The 19,752-nt window shown below is 29.2% G+C and overlaps 4 protein-coding genes across 4 annotated transcripts; 1 reads left to right on the top strand and 3 right to left on the bottom strand.

Annotated features, from left to right (window-relative positions):
• Positions 1-114: 114 nt before the first annotated feature.
• On the top strand, positions 115-1,442 carry LOC109604608 (uncharacterized). The gene is made up of 2 exons (XM_020021128.2): positions 115-1,001; positions 1,057-1,442. The coding sequence occupies exons 1-2, from the start codon at positions 287-289 to the stop codon at positions 1,440-1,442; spliced, it is 1,101 nt and encodes a 366-aa protein (XP_019876687.2). The 5' UTR covers positions 115-286.
• A 74-nt stretch (positions 1,443-1,516) lies between these two features.
• Positions 1,517-2,858, bottom strand: LOC109606294 (GDP-L-fucose synthase). The gene is made up of 5 exons (XM_020022861.2): positions 2,671-2,858; positions 2,498-2,612; positions 2,318-2,446; positions 1,929-2,271; positions 1,517-1,876 (listed from the first exon to the last, which is right to left on the bottom strand). Exons 1-5 carry the CDS (start codon positions 2,811-2,813, stop codon positions 1,641-1,643), a joined length of 966 nt encoding a protein of 321 aa, XP_019878420.2. The 5' UTR covers positions 2,814-2,858; the 3' UTR covers positions 1,517-1,640.
• A 772-nt stretch (positions 2,859-3,630) lies between these two features.
• Positions 3,631-5,969, bottom strand: LOC109604611 (low-density lipoprotein receptor class A domain-containing protein 3-like). Its single transcript, XM_020021131.2, has 6 exons — positions 5,852-5,969; positions 5,584-5,776; positions 5,200-5,534; positions 5,011-5,127; positions 4,826-4,903; positions 3,631-4,765 (listed from the first exon to the last, which is right to left on the bottom strand). The coding sequence occupies exons 1-6, from the start codon at positions 5,910-5,912 to the stop codon at positions 4,359-4,361; spliced, it is 1,191 nt and encodes a 396-aa protein (XP_019876690.1). The 5' UTR covers positions 5,913-5,969; the 3' UTR covers positions 3,631-4,358.
• A 450-nt stretch (positions 5,970-6,419) lies between these two features.
• Positions 6,420-13,853, bottom strand: LOC109606292 (brain-specific homeobox protein homolog). The gene is made up of 3 exons (XM_020022859.2): positions 13,487-13,853; positions 9,969-10,295; positions 6,420-6,722 (listed from the first exon to the last, which is right to left on the bottom strand). Exons 1-3 carry the CDS (start codon positions 13,851-13,853, stop codon positions 6,586-6,588), a joined length of 831 nt encoding a protein of 276 aa, XP_019878418.2. The 3' UTR covers positions 6,420-6,585.
• Positions 13,854-19,752: the final 5,899 nt, after the last annotated feature.

The raw sequence follows: 19,752 nt of genomic DNA, 5'->3' as shown, positions 1-19,752 counted from the left end.
AACCAGCGATAAAATATTTGTACTAATTATGCACAACGGCAACGTTGAGTACAATTTCGAAAGTCCAGGGTCGCCAGCCTAAATTGAAGACGCCATTTGCAGCTCTACCAACATCAGTAATAAATATTATTTGACGAGTGTTTACAATTTAAATTTCTAACCTAAGTTTAATTCTTATGTTTGGTTATTTAGTATAGACAATTCTTTGACTATGACAACTAATTTATGTCGTTAGAGCCGAAGTATCCAATAGAACCAGCTTTATTTGCCAAAGTGCACAGTGATAATGTCGACGGGACAGTCTATAAACAGCGGCAGTTCCTTTTCAGACAATGCGTGGAATTTGTTGAGGAATCAGGTAAAATACGTATTACAGAACTTTCCTAACGGTGCGAAGTTCAAAGATGTGGACGCGGCATTTCAAAAGTACTATGGACACAGTTTGGATCCAATGCAATACAACTGCTCTAATTTTTTCTCGCTGTTCAATTTACTGCCCGACATTGTCGATCTGAACAAGTGCAAGTCCGTCGCCCTCTTGCCCGGCCTGAAGGGCGACCGCAGACACAAAGTGGTCATGGACAAAGACAAGTTTGTGCAACCGAGACTGTACAAAACTCTTAAAGTCGACGACTATTACGAAAGTACGGTTGCGTCAATTTACGATCCGAACAAGTTTTGGATCGTGATCAAGCCGCGGGAGTTGGAACTGTTTCAGATTCATATGAATCGCATTTACGGGCTTTTCGAGAATCAGATAAACATTCCGCAGGATGTTCTGGCTAAAGGTTTGGCGTGCGTGGTGAGGGTGGATGAAAATTACTGCAGGGCAATCGTTTCGAGTTGCTGCACGATTAACAGGGATAAGATCAGGGTTTTTTGCGTGGACAGCGGCAACATTTTGGACGTCGGTCTTCAGGACGTTTACTATTTGCAGGCACATCATGCAAGTGTTGCCCGGTTTGCATTTCGTGCTTGTCTTGCGGGCATTCAACCCAATAGTAAGCAAAACTTTGTTGATTTATCCATTGTATTTATAGATTTATTTATTTAAAGACTCTCCAATCTGGACGAGGCACGACGTGGATCACTTCTCAAATTTGGTTACTAAACGTACTATGATCTGTAAAATCGTTGAAGTTGAAGAGGAAAGGGTGATTTTGCATGTGGCAATACGGGAATTGTGCGGACACTTTTGCGATTACGTAAACGACTTGTTGGTGTCTGGTGGATTGGCCAAACAATTGGAAAAGGATGATGGCACACCGGCAATTGTTTTTGGAAGATATGTTTCAAAAGTGAAATATTTATTTATGTATCCGACGTTTGAGGAGATTGAAACCAGTAAATTGCCACCAAGTGTCAAGGACTTAGAGAATCTTTGTCACATGCCTTTGGATAAACTGTATGTAAACTATTTGAAACATACAGACAATGACTGACTTTCAAGGATTTAATTAAATTAAAAATGTAGATGTATAGATAAAAATTAAATATAAAACTGAAATAACCCAAATGTTAATAAATATATTTTAATTGGCCAAATAATTTAAACTATAATTATCCCAACAGATAAAAAACACGTCATACTTCACATATTTTACTGTAATGTATTACAAAATTTTTCAAAAAATATATATTTAATGTCTGGCAATGCTGTGGTTTTTCCTGTACCAATCCACAGTTTCTTTTATGGCTTCAGGGAACGGTGTGAATTTAAAATCGGGTAAATACTTCCTCAGCTTTGCATTGCTGGCAGTCTTTTTGTACTGCCCATCAGCTTTTGTTGTATCATAAACAATTTTCCCCTTAAAATTGAAAGCTTTCACCAGCTCCTCGGCCATCTCCTTTATACTGACTTCGGCACTCTCATCAACTGTAACAGCGAACATATTAACTGTGACAATGTTGCAAGTAAATCGAATTACCGGAAAGGATGATAGGCTCGATTTCGTCGTATTCCCGAAGCACCCACAAAAACAACCTGGCTAAATCCAGAGAGTAAATGAATTGCCTCAGTGGCTTCCCTGTTCCCATTACGGTAAAGGTGTCACCGCCACTTTGGACGATGTCGTACAATTTCCTGATTAAGCCGGGTATTACGTGGCTGCTTTCGAGGTTGAAGTTGTCGTGCGGGCCGAAAACGTTGCACGGCACCACCGAGGTGAACTGACAGCGATGTTGTTCGTGGTACGCTTTGTTCATCACGTCTATCAGGCGTTTGGCGTAGCTGTAGCCGAAGTTGGACGGATGAGGTGGACCATTGTGGATCTAAAATTGAACCATCAATGTGGGAAGCTACGACAAATTGACGTACCATGGTCTCATCAATGGGATACTGGGTTTTGTCTGGGAATATGCAGGTGGACAAGCAAGATACCACCTTTTGGACACCAGTTTCATGGCTCACTTGTAGCACATTGTCATTCATGTGCAGGTTCTTCCTCTGTAATGTACAACTTTCAGTTTGTGTTCATTTATTTTATTGTTTGCTTACCAGAAAGTCTAAGTTGTGGTTCATGTTGTGGAACAATCCGCCGACCATTGCGGCCAAATGTATAACGTGGGTCGGATTGTGTTTTTCAAATAGTTGCTTTGTGGCATTGTAATCGCTAGAAATTTCAAAGGTGTTGATAAAATTGCCAGGTCATCAGATTAATAAAGTTTCACCATAAATCTGCGTCTTTGCTGCTGATGAATATCCATTTTTCGTCGGTTCGTTTCTCCGATAAAACCACTGTTTCGATTGCCTTTCCTACCAGTCCCGTGCCACCGGTTACTAAAATCGTTTTATTGGACATTGTTTCAGTCATATTGGAGTTTAAACTGAATTGATAACATAACACGTAGCAGGTTATGTATGTTAATAAATTAGAGTAGTTCCAATTTTTTATATTGTAAACACACAGTAGTTCTGTGGGAGTAGTTCAAATTTATTGAGTTATACGAATATATACAGCGTGACCCATTTGAAAGCGAGACACCCTTTTAGGCACGAAATTTTAAAAAATAATAGTGGCAAATCTATCTATACCACTGGATTAAACACCCCCAAGGAAAGAAGAAAAAACACTGCTAATGGAAGTATTATCATGGATTCAGGAAAATAATAAATTTATTAATTAAAACTATAATTTAGTTCATAAACTATAGATTAAGTTATTGAACATTTAAAAATATACTTTTAAATTTTAGTACCATTTTTCTCAAATATTAAATATAAAGAATATATTTAATTATATATAAACATATTGAAATCTATATAATTTAATTTGTACATATCAATTTAAGTAATAAATTGATATGTAAATCAAATTTTTAAAATGGTTTTACTAATTTCGAGTGCGTAAAATAAATATGTGCACAGATAAGATATTTAATACAATCTCAAAATCGTCTAAAATAAGTCTTAAATTTAAACTTATTGCCAATTTTGTGTATACGTCTATTTAAGGGGAATGATTAAACATATCCAAGTTCTCCTCTTGGATAATAAATTTAACAGACCATAAATTTTAACAAATTAATTAATTGATTAAAATTTAATAAATTTATTGAAAATAATGAAGAGAACAGCAAAAATTTCAAAATTTTGGGGAAGGAAATTCTAATAAGAAATTAAACCACAAATAAACATATTGAAAAATATATAATTTTATTTGTACTAATACAAAAAATACAGTCTGATTTTCAAAAACCTAATTTGATATGTAAACCTAATATTTAAAAGGGTTATACTAATTTCTATGAGTCAAATAAATATATACACAGATAAGATATATAATACAATCTCAAAAACCGTCTAAAATAAGTCTTATATTTTAACTTATTGCCAATTTATGTATACATACATTTAAGGGGAATGATTAAACAAAAGTTCTTCTCCAATAAAATAAATAAATCAGACCATAAAATTCCATGAATTAATTAGTTAATTGAGAAAACTAAAAAAAACATTCAAAATATCGAGATTGAACTTTTGCCCTACAGTTAAAAGCGATGTTAAAACAAATAAAAACCCCCTTTTTAGTCCTTACGTTAAAGTAAAAATATTAAAATCTACAGTAATACAGTACGGTTAATTTTAACACTGAAAACAATCAGGATATGTTCAACAACATTCAGATCAAACTTGAGGAATGACAAAACCAACGAATTATTATCAACGACGATATGAATTGTTTTACAATTAAAAAGCTATCGGGACCAAATTACCGGAATGATATGTCCATCGAAACGTACGAATTATTATCAACAATGATATGATTGTTCAACCAAGTGTCTTTTTAACAAAGTGAGTAACGAAAATCTCTAGGCATTAATATCAACAGGAAACAAGAGAAATTAAATCGGGCCGATCAATTCGCGCCAGTCCTTCCGACGTCGTTCAAATTCAGCATCTCCCTGCTGGCGTAGGGCGGCGGCGGATCGTTGACGGAACCGTGTCGCAGCACGTCGATGTACGATGGCGGCTGATCGTTGATCAGGTCGGTGTTGAAACGGGGCGGGCAGAGAAGCGGATCGTTGACGGACGTGCTCTCCAACACGATGTTGGTGTTGTAGTTGGAACGCGGCGTCCGCGAGTTCCTGTAGAAGCTGTAGATGTCGCAGTCCTGCTGTATGAGATTGATGCCGTTCTGGTTGCGGAGCGCGTTCTCGCAGAAGTTCTGCCGCTGCTGTTGGAGGGCGGTCTTCTTTGCGAATATCACCACCTTTGAGAGGATCAGCAGGAGGAGGACGATCGAGAATAGGATGCTGAGCACGCCTGGCGACCGCGAATTTAATTGGAAATGGGTCTTAAAATTGTAACTAAGTGGATACTTACAGACTAAAATGAATAAATAGGTAGCACCATATTCTTGGGGCTGATTAATATGTGGAGTGAATCCGTACTCCTCATAAGCTGGAAGGTACAATGTAAAACTATAAATTAACTAAGTTTTAGCTATTTAATTTGCTCAAAACTTGAGCATTAACAAAGTGACGAATATTTAATTGTGTCGTACTCACATTCTGAAAGCACCTGACAACATTGAGGTCGGTTTGTAACGGTGCAATTGAGGTCGTGATTACGATCGCAACACCAAGAAATGGGTATGCACCTACCATCGTCGCACGGAATCTTATCTACAACGGCAGCAAATTCCAATTAGTAAACGTTGTACACAAGCCGGTCATGAATTCAATAATTTACATTACCTTTGCACGGATCTCCTTGGCAAGTTTCTGGGCTCTCATCCGACCTGTCCTTACAGTCTGCCTTACCATCACACACGTAATGCTGTGTGATACAAACACCGTTGCTCATGCACTGGAACATCTGATCGTTGCAAAAGTTTGGCTCGTACAACGGCCGCGACTCCACCCGTTTCACATCGTTGTACACGTTCAGATCAATGGTCTTGAACAGTTTGAATTTCAAACTGACACAGAAGTACGTGCCCTTGTCCTCGATCCTCAATGGATTGAAGACCTTTGTGGCCTTGTTTATTGCATTGCGCGTCGTTATTGGCTTGTATCTGTTCAACAGCAAGCTGAAATTTTACGTTTTCACTATTGGGTTTGTTTGTAAATAGCGTTTACCTCATGTTGAGTTTGGTCTTCTCCTCCTTTGACCACTGCAAGTTTTCATCGTATTCGGTGTACTGTTGCGGGTCCCCGCTCCATTCCAGCTCGCAGATCAGCGAGAACTTCGTGTTGACCTTTTCGTACACGTCTTTGGAAACGGGGGTGAGCGTGCCCTCCATATCCTTGATGATTTGCAGGGAGAGTTCACCTGAAATTTACAGGTTGAGTTTTCGTGTCCGGCACGGGATAGGGCATTGGTCGGTCGCCCGTTTGTTTTACTTACATTTCGTTAAGCTACATAATCCTAAAACTAAAAAATAAACTAAATATTGTGTCATTTTCATAACATTTTTTTAACTATTTTTATTGGAAGCCATATTTTTGTTGTAACATTTTTCGACTGGTGCAGGGATCTATTGGCGTTGGCCTGTGGCGACATCTCCCGGCGAATAGCAGCACCACCACTACTGTACTTATCGTTTTCCTTATTTATTCCGCAATGGATGAGAAAAATGTAGAAAGTACCGTAAAAAATAATTTATCTTTTTGACTTATTTTGTAATTATCCATATTTTAAATAATAAATAATTTAATTCATAAGAAAAAGTGGAAACTAATGTCAATCTTGTAAATTCCTTCTAAAGTATGATAATTCTATAGAATGTAATAAAGGGTTGTGGATAAATTAGTGAAAATATTAAATATTTAAATAATTTTACATGGTACTTTATTGTAATTTATAACATACAGTCATCCAATCTACACATCATCTACATTTATATAATTATCTATTTCATAATCTCGTATTACTATAAAATCTATAATACTTAGTAATTGCACATTTAATTTTTTATACATTCTATATACAATATTTATGGTACAATTAATAAACAACCTAAAATAAAATCAACACCGTTTAACAATAATTAATGTTGTTTTTCTCTAAATTATTACCCTATGAGACAAAACTGTGTTTTATGTACAAAAAAGTGTGATGACAAGTTGAGTTGAGCAAAATTAAGCACCCTTGTAAGGAAATCCGAGCTGTTTGGTGTCACCGACGATGTCAATGTCGCTTTCGCAGTCGCTCATGTCCGAAATTGTGTTTGAATGTGCCGAACGCGCCTCCACCGTTCTTCCATCGATGGCTTCATCTGGAACAAAGACTTTGATCAGTGTTTGTTGGAACAATTTGACCCAACACAATAAGTACAAAGGTTTTTAACTACATTAATAATCTTTGGTTGTGGCAAAAGAAAAGTTTTAACTTTGAAACGAGTAAATAATTAATAAAAATTGAGGTTCCCACAATAGGGAAGTATCTAGTTCTGGTTCTTTTGACTAATTCTGAGTTGGAAGTCTTGGAGCCATGTCTCATCCATGGTTACAAATTGATTCAACATGATTCTGAGCAAATGGGCGACGATTGCTTTGGGGGTGAAGTTACGGAGTCATGTTTCATCCACGGATACGAATTAAATCATCTGCATCAGCGTTTATCAACTGGCGACGTCCCGCATTCTTTTTGAAATGTGATTGTTTGAGGGATTTACGAGAATGATCTGCCTTTAAGACCTCGAAACTTTCGAAGCACTCCTTTTGCCCAATTACCGCAATTACCGGAGCATCAATTAATTTTAAACACCATCCCCGGATATCATATTTCGCGAGGCAAAGCCTCTTAGGCTTTCGACGTCGAGCGACGGTCCGATGACTAACAACCCCATCGGGACGTCATTAAAATAGCATTATACTGTCAGTTACGGCTAAACGTCGTCCTTTTTCCATGTCAGGCGTCGCCACTTCAAATGGCGGCGATTAACTTGCCGTTAGAACGATTGGCTTTACCCGAACTGCGGACGGTTTGGAGCTTTGCCACCGTTGCAGCGGTGCCCGGAACAGTTTGGCGTGGCCGGAGCTGCGAAAACCGGACCGGAAAACAAGTGGAAAAAGTTTCAATCCGGAAGTTCGTACGTTTATTATTATTCCATCGTCGTCGTTTCAGTCTTTTCGGTCGATCCGATCAATTTGACGTGCTGAAGGCGAGAAGCTCCGTGAACTTTGGGGGCTAATTTTGTTTCGGAAGTGGGCGGAACGGCGTCGACCGACCGCCCTCCCCCGCCGCCGGGACCGCCGAGAAAGTTCAGTTGCCATCTTAGATCGCTAATTCGGTTAAATTGCGCCTTTCAAGTCGGCTAACTAATTGATGTTTAAGAAGCTAGAGCGGTACATTTTGGCAAGAAACTGTTCGAGAATACCTTGTTACCGAGCATCTAAATTGTTAATTGCACGAGAATTGATTCTTAATGTGCTTAACGAGAAATTATTCACCGGCACATTGAATATTGCAGGCACGGATATTATTGGATTTCTAGTAATTTGAAGACGTGTTTGGAAACTTTATAAAAAAAATGTAATTGTGAAAATTTATAAGTGGTCAATTTTTTTTTAATAGAAAAGGTGACTATAATTTATTTTTACTTAAAATTATATTTTTAATTTGAAAAATTTCATTTCATATTCAGCTGTAATTAAATTAATGTTGATTTTACAGAATAATTAGAAAATTTTTTGAAAAATAATTATTTAAAAAAGTATTTTTTATTGGTTTACTTTTGAAAATATTTTTCTTTAGATTTAGTAACAAATATAAACATTTTATGGATGTCAATGTTTTGTTATTAATGTATATAATAGAAAATTAATATATTAATTTAAATAATAATTTGTATTTTAAATTAGAAAGAGAAAAATCATTTAATATATGAAAAACTAAAAATATTAAATTATTAATGTTTAATTAATTAAATAATATTAAAAAATTAAAAATTAATTTAATAAATATTAAATTTTAGTTTCAATACAAAATTCCAATACCTTACATCTAGATTAGATAATTAATAAATTGTTAATTTGTAATGTATATTTATTTTGTTTGTTGTATTTTTAATGTTTTTTTGATCATTTCATATATGAAGATTATAAAAAGCTTTATTTAAATTGTCCAGATAATTTTAGGGCATCAGAAATATTGAATATTATTTATGAAAAAAACATTTGTTTGTTTTAAAAACTAAAAATATTAACAAATTAATGTTAATTTTGTTTGTTGTAATTTTAATGTATTTTGATAATTTTACATATAAAGATGATAAAAAACTCTATATAAATTGTTAAGATAATTTTTAGGACATCAAAAAAATTTAATATTATTTATAAATAAAACATTTGTTTGTTTGAAAAACTAAAAATGGTAACAAATCATTATTTAATTTAAGTAAAAAATTAAAAATTAATTTATTAAATATTAAATTTTAGTTTAAATACAAAATTTCAATAAAAATTATTTAAATTTTTAATTATTATTCTACACCTAGATTAGATAATTAATAAAATGTTAATTTGTGATGTATTTTTATTTTGTATGTTGTATATTTAATGTTTTGTGATAATTTCACAAATGAAGATGATAGAAAACTCTATTTAAATTGTTAAGATAATTTTTATGACATCATTAAAATTGAATATTAAATACATAAAACATTTTTTTTTTTTGTAATTCCTTCCTTAATTAATATATTAATTTAAAAATCATTTAATACATGAAAATACTAAAAAATTGACAAATTAATCTTTGTTTAATTTAAATAAAAAAGATAAAAATTAATCTATGAAATATTAAATTTTAGTTTTAATACAAAATTTCAGTCAAAACTTTTTTAATTTTTATTTATTATCTTATATCTAAATTATATAATTAATAAATAATTAATCGAAATGTTTCTGTATAAATCCAAATTTATTCTATTTAAAATGTTAAAATAATATTTAAGATAATTTTTAGGACATCATTAAAATTGAATATTAAATACATAAAACATTTTTTTTTTGTAATTCCTTCCTTAATTAATATATTAATTTAAAAATCATTTAATACATGAAAATACTAAAAAATTGACAAATTAATCTTTGTTTAATTTAAATAAAAAAGATAAAAATTAATCTATGAAATATTAAATTTTAGTTTTAATACAAAATTTCAGTCAAAACTTTTTAATTTTTATTTATTTTCTTATATCTAAATTAAATAATTAATAAATAATTAATCGAAATGTTTCTGTATAAATCCAAATTTATTCTATTTAAAATGTTAAAATAATATTTAAGATATTGAATAATGATCGTGTTAATTTAAAATTGAAGCCGTTCGGTGCATTACCGTCTGAAAGGCCTCTAACTAAATTAACCGACCATCATCTCACAAGGTCCCCAAAATCTTGATGACCACATTTTCTCGGAAGTGACCTCCTTAATGCCTCCTTCCAATAATCGCTTAATTTCATCTTGCCCCCTCCCTAATTACTCGAGTCACAGTTCGAAACAATCTAAAAATTACTCACCGCCGGTCTTCTCCGCGGACGTGGCCATCTTCAGCGACTGCGACGTGCTCGACTTGTCGTCCTGCATCTTCCTCATCTGCTTCTTGTGCTTCATCCGTCTGTTTTGGAACCACGTCTTGACCTGCGTCTCGCTCAGGCTTAAGGCACTCGCCAGTTCGACCCGTTCGGGCGTCGACAGGTACCGCTGTGCCGAAAATCGCTTCTCCAAACCGGTCAGCTGCGGATCGCTGAACACCGTCCTCGCCTTCCTCCTGCGACAGTGCTTGAGGGCGTTCAGCGAGATGTCGGCCGTCGAGCCGCCGAACAGGGCGGGGTGGAACGGTATTCCTGGAAGGCGCAGTTTATTATCTCCTTATTGTTGTTAATAATTTTTGATTTAATTAAACGCATTTAAGCGGGACGCTAAACTAAAAACAATGGGGCGCACACACACACACACACACACACACCGGGTCGTTGTAGTTTTACGCGAGTTCAACAATTATATTCCAAGTTGGCGGGTGAATTTAATTAAAGCGGTAAAATTTCCGGGGACCCTTGCGACATTCCGGGACCCCGGAATTCAATTAGCGTCGCTGCTGTTTCTCACACAACTGCGGAATTCGTAAAGAAACGGGGCGGTTGGTGCCATCGAAACGACACGACCGGCTACGTGACTGGTGTGAGTTGGACGAGGAGAAAAGTGAAGTTCTTTCTAAGATTTTGATTGTTTGTTTTCGTCAGGGAATTGACTGACATTACTGATTAGAACTAATTGAAGCTTTGTTTTGTATTTAACGCCATTTTTCTCCATATTTTGCTGATAACAAAAATAAATTTCTTCCTGAAATCGAGGAAATTTGACGAAGCTTCATGAATATTTTAGAGCGCAGCTTTTAATAAACAATTATTAATTTAATATAAAAGCTTTTATTATTTATTTAAAGTAGTTCCTCAATATTAATGGCTCTAAGATGCAGCTGCACCTTTTATTAGATGCTTTATATATACTTCTTTTTAAAGTCTGCTTGAAGCTGCAACTGTCACTAAAATGGGTAGAAAATATTAAAGCCTTCTTAAGTATACACTAATAATTCTTAAATTTTAATATATCTTCTTAATTTTGATGATAAAGTCTACGAAGCTGCAGCTTGTATTAAACAAGTAAAGAATTATTATATTATTCACTATTATATTTCACTATTAGAGTCTAATATACTATTTTTGACGAATTACTTAATTATAATGAACAACATTTGGAGCTGCAGCTTTTATAAATCAAAGATTGTGTCAAAGATTCGTAGATTAGAATTAGAAGCATCTCAATGTTTTCTACTTGTTAAAGTCTACTCGAAGCTGCAGCTATTGTTAAGAAGGGTGAAATATTCTTAACTGTACACTAATAATTATTAAAATCTTCTTAATTGTGATGTGCAAAGCTTGTTTTAAACAAGTAAGTAGTAACACAAACACAACAAACTTAAAAAAGATATTTATTTTTGAAGTAAAATTAATAATTTCTAAATTTTAATATTCAATTTTTTAATTGTAATATATAAAGATCTATGAAGCTGTAGCTTTTATTGCACAAAATATAAGATGTTAAAGCATATTTACTAATTTTGAAACAATACTGCAGCTTTTATTAAACAAGAAGAAAGATATTATATTAGAGATTACCTAAATATATTTTACCATTTTTGATTTGCTTTTAATAATTTGTAAATTTTAATTCTTTGTTTTATTGTAATTAAAATAATTACAGAGTTGCAGCTATTATTAATTTTACATTTTGAAGTATTGTGATAAATAAATACCATATACTAAGTTGCAGCTGCAATTACAGAAAGACCGATATATTAAAGAAAATTTGTTCATTTTTATTGTGTTTCTTATAATTCCAAAATTTTTTATATCCTTTTTTATTGTAATGAAAAGATTAACATAGCTGCAGCTCTTATTAAGAAAAAAAGGAAGATATAAAAGAGTATTCCTTTTATTATTATTAAATTTTAAGATCCTGCGTATTAATTATAATAAAAAGGTCTAAGTTGCAGCTACACAAGGAAGAAAATATCAAAGTTTTATTATTATTTCCTAAATTCCTTTTTTATTATAATGAATAGATATGTGTATCTATATTTTTTGTTAGACAAAGAGGAATATGTGGAATCACATTATACTACTTTAGAAGTTATACAAATAATTTCTAAAGGTGAATATCCTATTTATTAAACCTATTGTTTAATAGATCTACTAAGCTGCAGCTTTTATTACAAAATTAAAAAGATATTACAGTATATTTTACTATTTTTAAACTGTTGGTAATAATTACTATCATTTTATATTATTTTTTTTAATTAATAATGTAAAGATATACGAAGGAGCAGCTTTTATTAAACAAGAAAGAAGATATTTAATATTATTTTCGAAAAGTCACTAATAATGTCTAAATAGACAAAGGATTTTACCTGTTTTAGAAGAAATCCTAATTTAAACCTATTGAAACATGGTATGAAACTGCAGCTTTTATTACAAAATGAAGAAGAGATTAAGTTATAGTTTGCTATTTTCAATTTGTTGATAATAGATTCTAAATTTTAATATCTTGTTTCATGATTATAATCAACATATATATGAAGCTTTTATAAGAGAACAAAGAAGATTTTAAACTACATAATAATATTGTAGGAGAGATTCATTATATTTTGTATACAGTGTTTAAGATAATTAATACTAATTTAAACCTATTTAAGATAGTATGAAGCTGCATCTTTTATTGCGAAATAAAGAAGAGATTAAACTATATTTTTCTGTTTTTAAATTGTTGATAATAGACTCTAAATTTATTATATTGTTTTAATCAACATATATATGAAGCTTTTATTACAGAACAAAGAAGATATTAAACTACATAATAATATTGTAAGAGAGTTCCTATATTTTGTATACAGTAATTAAGATAATTAAAACTAATTTAAACCTATTTAAAGATAGTATGAAGCTGCAGCTTTTATTACGAAATAAAGAGATTAATATATATTTTTTTTCTATTTTTAAATTGTTGATAATAGAATTTAAATTTATTATATTGTTTTAATCAACATATATATGAAGCTTTTATTACACAACAAAGAAGATATTAAACTACATAATATTGATATTGTATTTTGGATACTTGATAGTTAATTAGAGATTTTCTTTAATTTAATGAATTAATCTAAAAGTTGATGATCAGTGATGAAAGGATGACAAAATTATCAAGATATATTCTTCTACTTTACAACATTTGAGAGATACATGAGACAGTAGCTTCAACAATATGTCCTAGACTTATTGAGGTTTAAATATTTACTCCACCCTGACGTTAGAACTAGTAATTAAGGTACTTTTAGGAACTGTCAGACCAAGGGCAATCAAAGTTCAACATGAAGCTATTCCTGTACACACTCAACTTCCAACTGAAATGTCTTAAAAACCGCTTTGTGATTTGTTTTGCGACCGGATCCATCACTTAATGAATTAAAGCTTCGACTTACCTTGCGACAAAAAATACGGATCGGTCATGCTTTTGTAAGGCGTACCGAGGTACGCACCGATCGCCCCCATCACCTGTATATAACCGTTCTCCGGCTGCCTGAACTCCTGCACACCACAACCACCCTGCACCACGTTCGGCTGAAAGTACATGTACCCCTTGTCCGCACGTTTCTCCGCCACCTTGGGCTGCGTGAACACCTTCTCCGTCTCCAGCTTGATCTTGGCGTCGTAGCCGGCGTCGCCGTAACCCTTGTCGGCCGCGTCCCCGGCGTCGTTCTTCTGCCTGTAGAGTATGTCCTCGATGAGGAACGACGTCCGATTCGGCGACGCGATCGTCGTGTCGAAGCTCTTTGGCATGCCGTTCATTTTCGACGGTTCGACGGTCGTGTGTCGATTGACGGCTAAGCGATTTCAATCTGCGGGCCTACGCCGCGAGCGTCGGTGCCGCCCCCCCGCTCGCCCCCCCATCGCGGGCCCGGTCTCAACCCTTAACTGGCCGGAAGGCAGTTTTGATGTTGACGACGTGACGGGGTGGTGATTTATGGCAAATTGTTCGCGTATAAGTTGATTAAGGACGTATTGCCATTGTTAAGGGGCCGTAAATGCCGTGTGTATACGGCGTGTTTATTAAATGAGGCCCGCGATTCGGGCATGTTTTCGAGTTGGGGGGGCGGTGGGTCAGCGTCGGATAATGACGGCCGTATTGTGTGTGTGTGTGTGTGTTGCGAGTGGGTCCGGTTAATTTTATTTGGACGGTGGTGATTGCTTCGTCCGGCGGTTTCGGGATTGTTGTTGTAATGGACAATTTGTATCACATTTTTGTGGGGTTTGTTTAATGAGATGTTGGGTCCGCGTTGTCTCGGTTGAGACGAGTTAATTAAAAATTTTAAAATATTAAATTTGTTTAATGAATTTTATTAATGGGGAAATTAGTAACTAACTTTAGTTAGTTTTAAATAATTAAAATTTTTACTAACTAAAAGTTAGTGGTTAGTTTAAAATAATAACATATAAATGCGTATAAATTATCATTATTTAGATATAATCCATAATATTTTTAATTAATTTAACTTATATTCAAATATTCTTAATATTAAAAATAATAAAAAAAATAAAGAATATTCAGATAATATTAAGATTTATATTTATTCTATTCCTAATTACTATGAAATATTTTGTTATTGAATTTATGAATTAATATAAAAAATTAAATAAATTAAAAATCTTTAATCATATTCTTTTAATTAAAAATAAAAAAATTAATAATACTAAAAGATTAAAGATTTATTTATTTTCTAATTAATTAATATTTAGTACAATAACAGTAAATTTATTTATTTTTTAAATTAAACAATAATAACATATTTTTTGAATTGATTTTAATAAATTTGATTTTTTATATTTATTATTTATGAATATTTTATTAATAAATATAATAATAATAAATATTTATTTTTTAAATAAGTAAATTAGAATTTAAAATACTATTTTTATTATTTTATATTTAAAATATATATTTGTATTTATTTATTTATTTTTTTTTTTAATAAAAAATATTTATATAGTATTTTCTGTGATTAATTTTTTTATTATTTTGTTCAAAATAAGTATTTATATATGTTTATTTATAAATAATATTGAAAGCATTCTATTTTTTTCAATTAATAATATTGAATAATTGAATCTTTGAATGAATAAATATTTTTTATTAAAAAAATATACATATAATAATTTTAATTAAAGTATAATATAATAATAAAATTTATTTTTTTTTAATTAATAATTTTTTATAATTATATTTATTAAATATATATATTATATAATTATAGTTATTAAATATTTATAAATTATGAATTAATTAATATATATATATATATATATATATATATATATATAATAAACACTATGTATATATATATATAGTGTTTATTTTTAAATAATATTAAAATATTTTATTTTTTCCAATTATATATTTTTTAAATTATAAAAATATAAAACAAAAAAATCATAAATATAAATTAATTATTTATATTATTTTATTATTTATTAATTTTTTTTTTTAATTTAAAAAATCTATTGATAAAAATTTATATTTTCTATGAGTAATTTTCAATAAAAATATTAATATTTTATTTCTATTAATTTATATTAAAAAAAAAATTATATATATTATATTATATATTTTTTTAATTTTTATCTAAAATAAATATTTATATGTGTTTATTTATGAATCAAATTAAATTTATTTTTGCCCTAATTACTAATATTGGATTTATTCTTATTTTTAATTATATATTTATTATTTATGAGTAAATATTTTTTAATTAAAAATATACATATTATAATAAATTTAAATAAAAATTATTATATAATTTTAAATAAATATTTACATTAAAATATACTAAAGAATATAATATAAATTTTAATAGAAAATATACATATTTTATTTGAATTTTTTTATTATTTTATACTTTTTGAATAAGTAAATTAGAATTATAAATATAAATATTTTAATATTTTATATTTAAAATAAATATTTGTATTTGTTTATTAATTATAAATATATTTTATTAATTATAAAAAGATTAAGTTAAGAATTTTGTATTTAAATAAATTTGAATTAAAATATTTAGTTAGTATTAATATAAATTTAAAATAAATATTAATATTTTCTCATAATTTATTTATTTTTTTAATTAAAAATTGTTAAATTGTTGTATTGTTAAAAATTTGTATATTTTGTGATTATATATGTGTTTATTTAAAAAATTAATGATGAAAATTTATTTGAATAATATTAATTAATTTATTTATCATTTATATACAATATTTTTTTATAATTTTATTTATTTACATATTTATTTATAAATTAATTGAAAAATATACATATAATAATAAACATTAGTTATATTATTAAATTTGAATAGAAAATATACATATTTCATTGTTATTTTTCATTATTTTATAAAATATTTTTATTTATTATTCACTACTAGATTTTTAACGAAATTTATAATAATAAATATTTATTTTTTAAATAAGTAAATTAAAATTGAAAATATTAATATTTTGTTACTTTTATAATTTTATATTTAAGATAAATATTTGTATTTATTTATTTATTATAAATATATTTTTTAATTATAAAAATATAAAATGATTTTTTAATAATAATAAATTTATTTATAGCACAATAATTAAAATTAATTATGATTTCCTTGTAATTTAAATAAATATAAAATTATAATTATAAGTAAAAATTTAATAAAAATGGTTTAAATTAGAAAAAAAGTAAATTTTATCAATAAAAATTTTTTATGTTTTATTATTAAATTAGTCCATTAAATTTATTTTATATTTTGTTATTGTTATATAAAAATATATTATTTATTATTTTAATTGAGGGACTATAAATTATTTTTATTGATTTTATTTAGAGTATAAAAATTCAATAAAAAATAGTTTTAATTAGAAAAAAAAGTAAATCTTATAAATAATTTTTTATATATGTTTTGTTATTAAATTAGTCCATTCAATTTATTTTGTTATTTCTATATAAAAATATATTGTTTATTATTTTAATTAAGGCAATATAAATTATTTTTAATATCCATAATTTTTAGGATATAATTAATTATTATATTGATAATTTTATTTATATTCATTCAGTTTCCATATCTGATTGATTGTGTTTTACGTAGAAAGTATTGTTGATTATTTTTCTTATTTTCTTGTTTATTTATTTTCAAAAACTTTCAAAAAAAAATTGATTGAAAATAATGTGACGAATCAACCTAATCAGGGTGAAGGTGCGGCGCGACGCACCGAAACCCGCACGTTCGTCCGGAACGAAGTTACAGAGAGACGTCGCCGACGACAATGCGAAACGATAACAGCCAGTAACACGCCGCCGACGACGTCAATTAGCTCGCCGAAACGGCAATTTAACCTGCGTCGCGCCCGATGCCCAATACTCCCTTCCCCGTACGCCGGAACGCGCCACGCACGTCGTCCGACCGACCGCCCCGCGCGCCCTGCGCCGCACCCCCATTGGTGGTCGGCCGCACGGCGGGGTGAGCGACGCGGCCGTGCCATTGGACGCGGGCGGGGCGCGGCGCGTCGTCCCGGCAACGTCGATCTCAGGTTTAACGCACCTTAACGCCGGATCGGGGGCGGGTGGCGGCCGGTTTCAAGGTGCGGATGACACGATGAGCGTTCGATAACACGTTTCCGGGGGGGGGGGGGGGGTCGAGAGAGAGTGAGCGGGTTGGCGGGGGGTGGTGGTTTGGCCCGGTTGTTTGCGGACGGCGGAATCGAATCCGGTTTCTGTGATTATTAACTCGGATGATCGGGGTTTTTGTTTCGTTCAGTTTCAGTCTCGGTTTGCGTTTTGTTTTGGGGGTTGTTCGTTCATTTTCATTACACTTTTGTTAATTGTTATGGATATGTTGTTGTAAAAATTATTCGTGATTCAAAATTTTTTGGGATTTGTTCATTTTTATTGGACGAATATCAATATTTTCTTCACACTGAAACCAAAATTTAATGGAACCAAAATAAAAAGATATTTTTTTTTAATTTGAACTAATAAATAATATTTAAAAAAAAAACAAGTTAAATATAAACAATAATAACAATAAAAATATAAAAAATATTAAAATACGTATTTGTTTAATATATGTTGATGTTTTTACTTCAATATTTGATTTTTTAATTATTCAAACATTTAATTTTATCGACAAATAATAAAATAAATAAATTTGTTCACACATTTATAAATTAAAAATAAATATGTTGAAGGCCATTTTATAAATTAAATGATAAACAAATACTTAAAAATATTGTAAAATTGTAATATTTTCTATTCAAAATATATAACAATAAAAATTTAGTTTTAAATATTTTTGTATAAGATTTGTTATAATTTTTTATTAAAATTTTATTTAACACACATATTAAAATTTTACTACAATGTTGTTAACTATAAAACATTAAATAATGTAGTACTAAATAGTACAAAAAATATAACTTTTTTAATTTTTTTAACATTTTTTTTATTTAAAAGAAATTAATTTTTTTATTTCAAGTTTATTAATCATAAAATATTAAATAATGTTGAAATTAACTGCTAAATAATAAAAAATCATGATATTAAATAAAATATGACAAATAAATAATTGATTTTAATGCTTAAATTAACTATTAAATAATAAAAAATGATAATAATAAATAAAATGTAACAAATTAATAACAAATTTAATGTTAAAAATATATTTAAAAACAAATATTTATTGTCTCATCTAATACAGAAATTAAAATTTTTACTTCAATGTTATTACCATTTCCAAATATTAAATAATGTTGAAATTAACTATTAAATAATAAAATATCATAATAAAAAATAATTGAATTTAATGTTAAAAATATGTTTAACAAATATTTTTTGGTTTATATGTTGTTAAACAAATATATAATTTTTTAATCTCATTTAAAACAGAAATTAAATTTTTACTTCAATGTTATTACCATAAAATATTAAATAATGTTGAAATTAACTATTAAATAATAAAAAAACATATTGTTAAATAAAATATAATTAATAAATAATTAAATTTAATGTTGAAAATATATTTAACTATAAAAATTTGTTGTTTTATATGTTGTTAAAGTAAAGTATAACGAATATTTTATTTTCTATACAGAAATTAAAATGTTTATATCAGTGTTAACCAAAAAATATTAAATAATATTTAAATTAACTACTAAATGTAAAAAAATATTAAAAAAGGTATAAATTAACTATTAATTAATAAAGAATCATAATATTAAATACAATATAACAAATAAATAAGAGAATGTTAAAAATATAGACAACAAACATTTACTGTTTTAAATATTGTTAAACAAAAATATAACAAATATATATTTTTTAATTTTTGTTTAATATAAACATTCTAATTTTTTATTCAATATTATTGACCATAATATATTAAAAAATGTTTAAGTCAACTATTAATTGTTAAAAAATCACAATATTGATTAAAATATAAGAAATAAACAATAGAATTTAGTATTAAAAATATATTTAACAATAAAAAATTTGATTTATATTGTTTGAAATATAATTTTCCTTTTTTTCTCTTTTTCTTAATTTATAATACTTTATTTTAATATAACGAATTTATTAACAAATACATTTTTTCAAATTTTATTTAATATATAAATTAATATGTTTACATCACTGTTATCAATCATAAAATTTTAA

Source organism: Aethina tumida, chromosome 6 (genome assembly GCF_024364675.1).
Source record: "Aethina tumida isolate Nest 87 chromosome 6, icAetTumi1.1, whole genome shotgun sequence".
Taxonomy (NCBI): Eukaryota; Metazoa; Arthropoda; class Insecta; order Coleoptera; family Nitidulidae; genus Aethina; species Aethina tumida.
Note: the sequence above shows the minus strand (reverse complement) of the source record. Positions and strands in the feature narration are given on the sequence as shown.

What these genes read in the sequence shown, in the direction of transcription:
- LOC109604608 (XM_020021128.2), top strand. Translation starts at nt 287, where the DNA reads ATGTCGACGGGACAGTCTATAAACAGCGGCAGTTCCTTTTCAGACAAT. An exon ending in TGCGGGCATTCAACCCAATA is followed by an intron (nt 1,002 to 1,056) that starts GTAAGCAAAACT and finishes ATTTATTTAAAG; the next exon opens with ACTCTCCAATCTGGACGAGG.
- LOC109606294 (XM_020022861.2), bottom strand. Translation starts at nt 2,813, where the DNA reads ATGACTGAAACAATGTCCAATAAAACGATTTTAGTAACCGGTGGCACG. An exon ending in AGCAAAGACGCAGATTTATG is followed by an intron (nt 2,613 to 2,670) that starts GTGAAACTTTAT and finishes TGAAATTTCTAG; the next exon opens with CGATTACAATGCCACAAAGC. An exon ending in ACCACAACTTAGACTTTCTG is followed by an intron (nt 2,447 to 2,497) that starts GTAAGCAAACAA and finishes TGTACATTACAG; the next exon opens with AGGAAGAACCTGCACATGAA.
- LOC109604611 (XM_020021131.2), bottom strand. Translation starts at nt 5,912, where the DNA reads ATGAAAATGACACAATATTTAGTTTATTTTTTAGTTTTAGGATTATGT. An exon ending in ATTATGTAGCTTAACGAAAT is followed by an intron (nt 5,777 to 5,851) that starts GTAAGTAAAACA and finishes TGTAAATTTCAG; the next exon opens with GTGAACTCTCCCTGCAAATC. An exon ending in CTATTTATTCATTTTAGTCT is followed by an intron (nt 4,766 to 4,825) that starts GTAAGTATCCAC and finishes CGCGGTCGCCAG; the next exon opens with GCGTGCTCAGCATCCTATTC.
- LOC109606292 (XM_020022859.2), bottom strand. Translation starts at nt 13,853, where the DNA reads ATGAACGGCATGCCAAAGAGCTTCGACACGACGATCGCGTCGCCGAAT. An exon ending in TCCGTATTTTTTGTCGCAAG is followed by an intron (nt 10,296 to 13,486) that starts GTAAGTCGAAGC and finishes TGCGCCTTCCAG; the next exon opens with GAATACCGTTCCACCCCGCC. An exon ending in GTCCGCGGAGAAGACCGGCG is followed by an intron (nt 6,723 to 9,968) that starts GTGAGTAATTTT and finishes TCTTTGTTCCAG; the next exon opens with ATGAAGCCATCGATGGAAGA.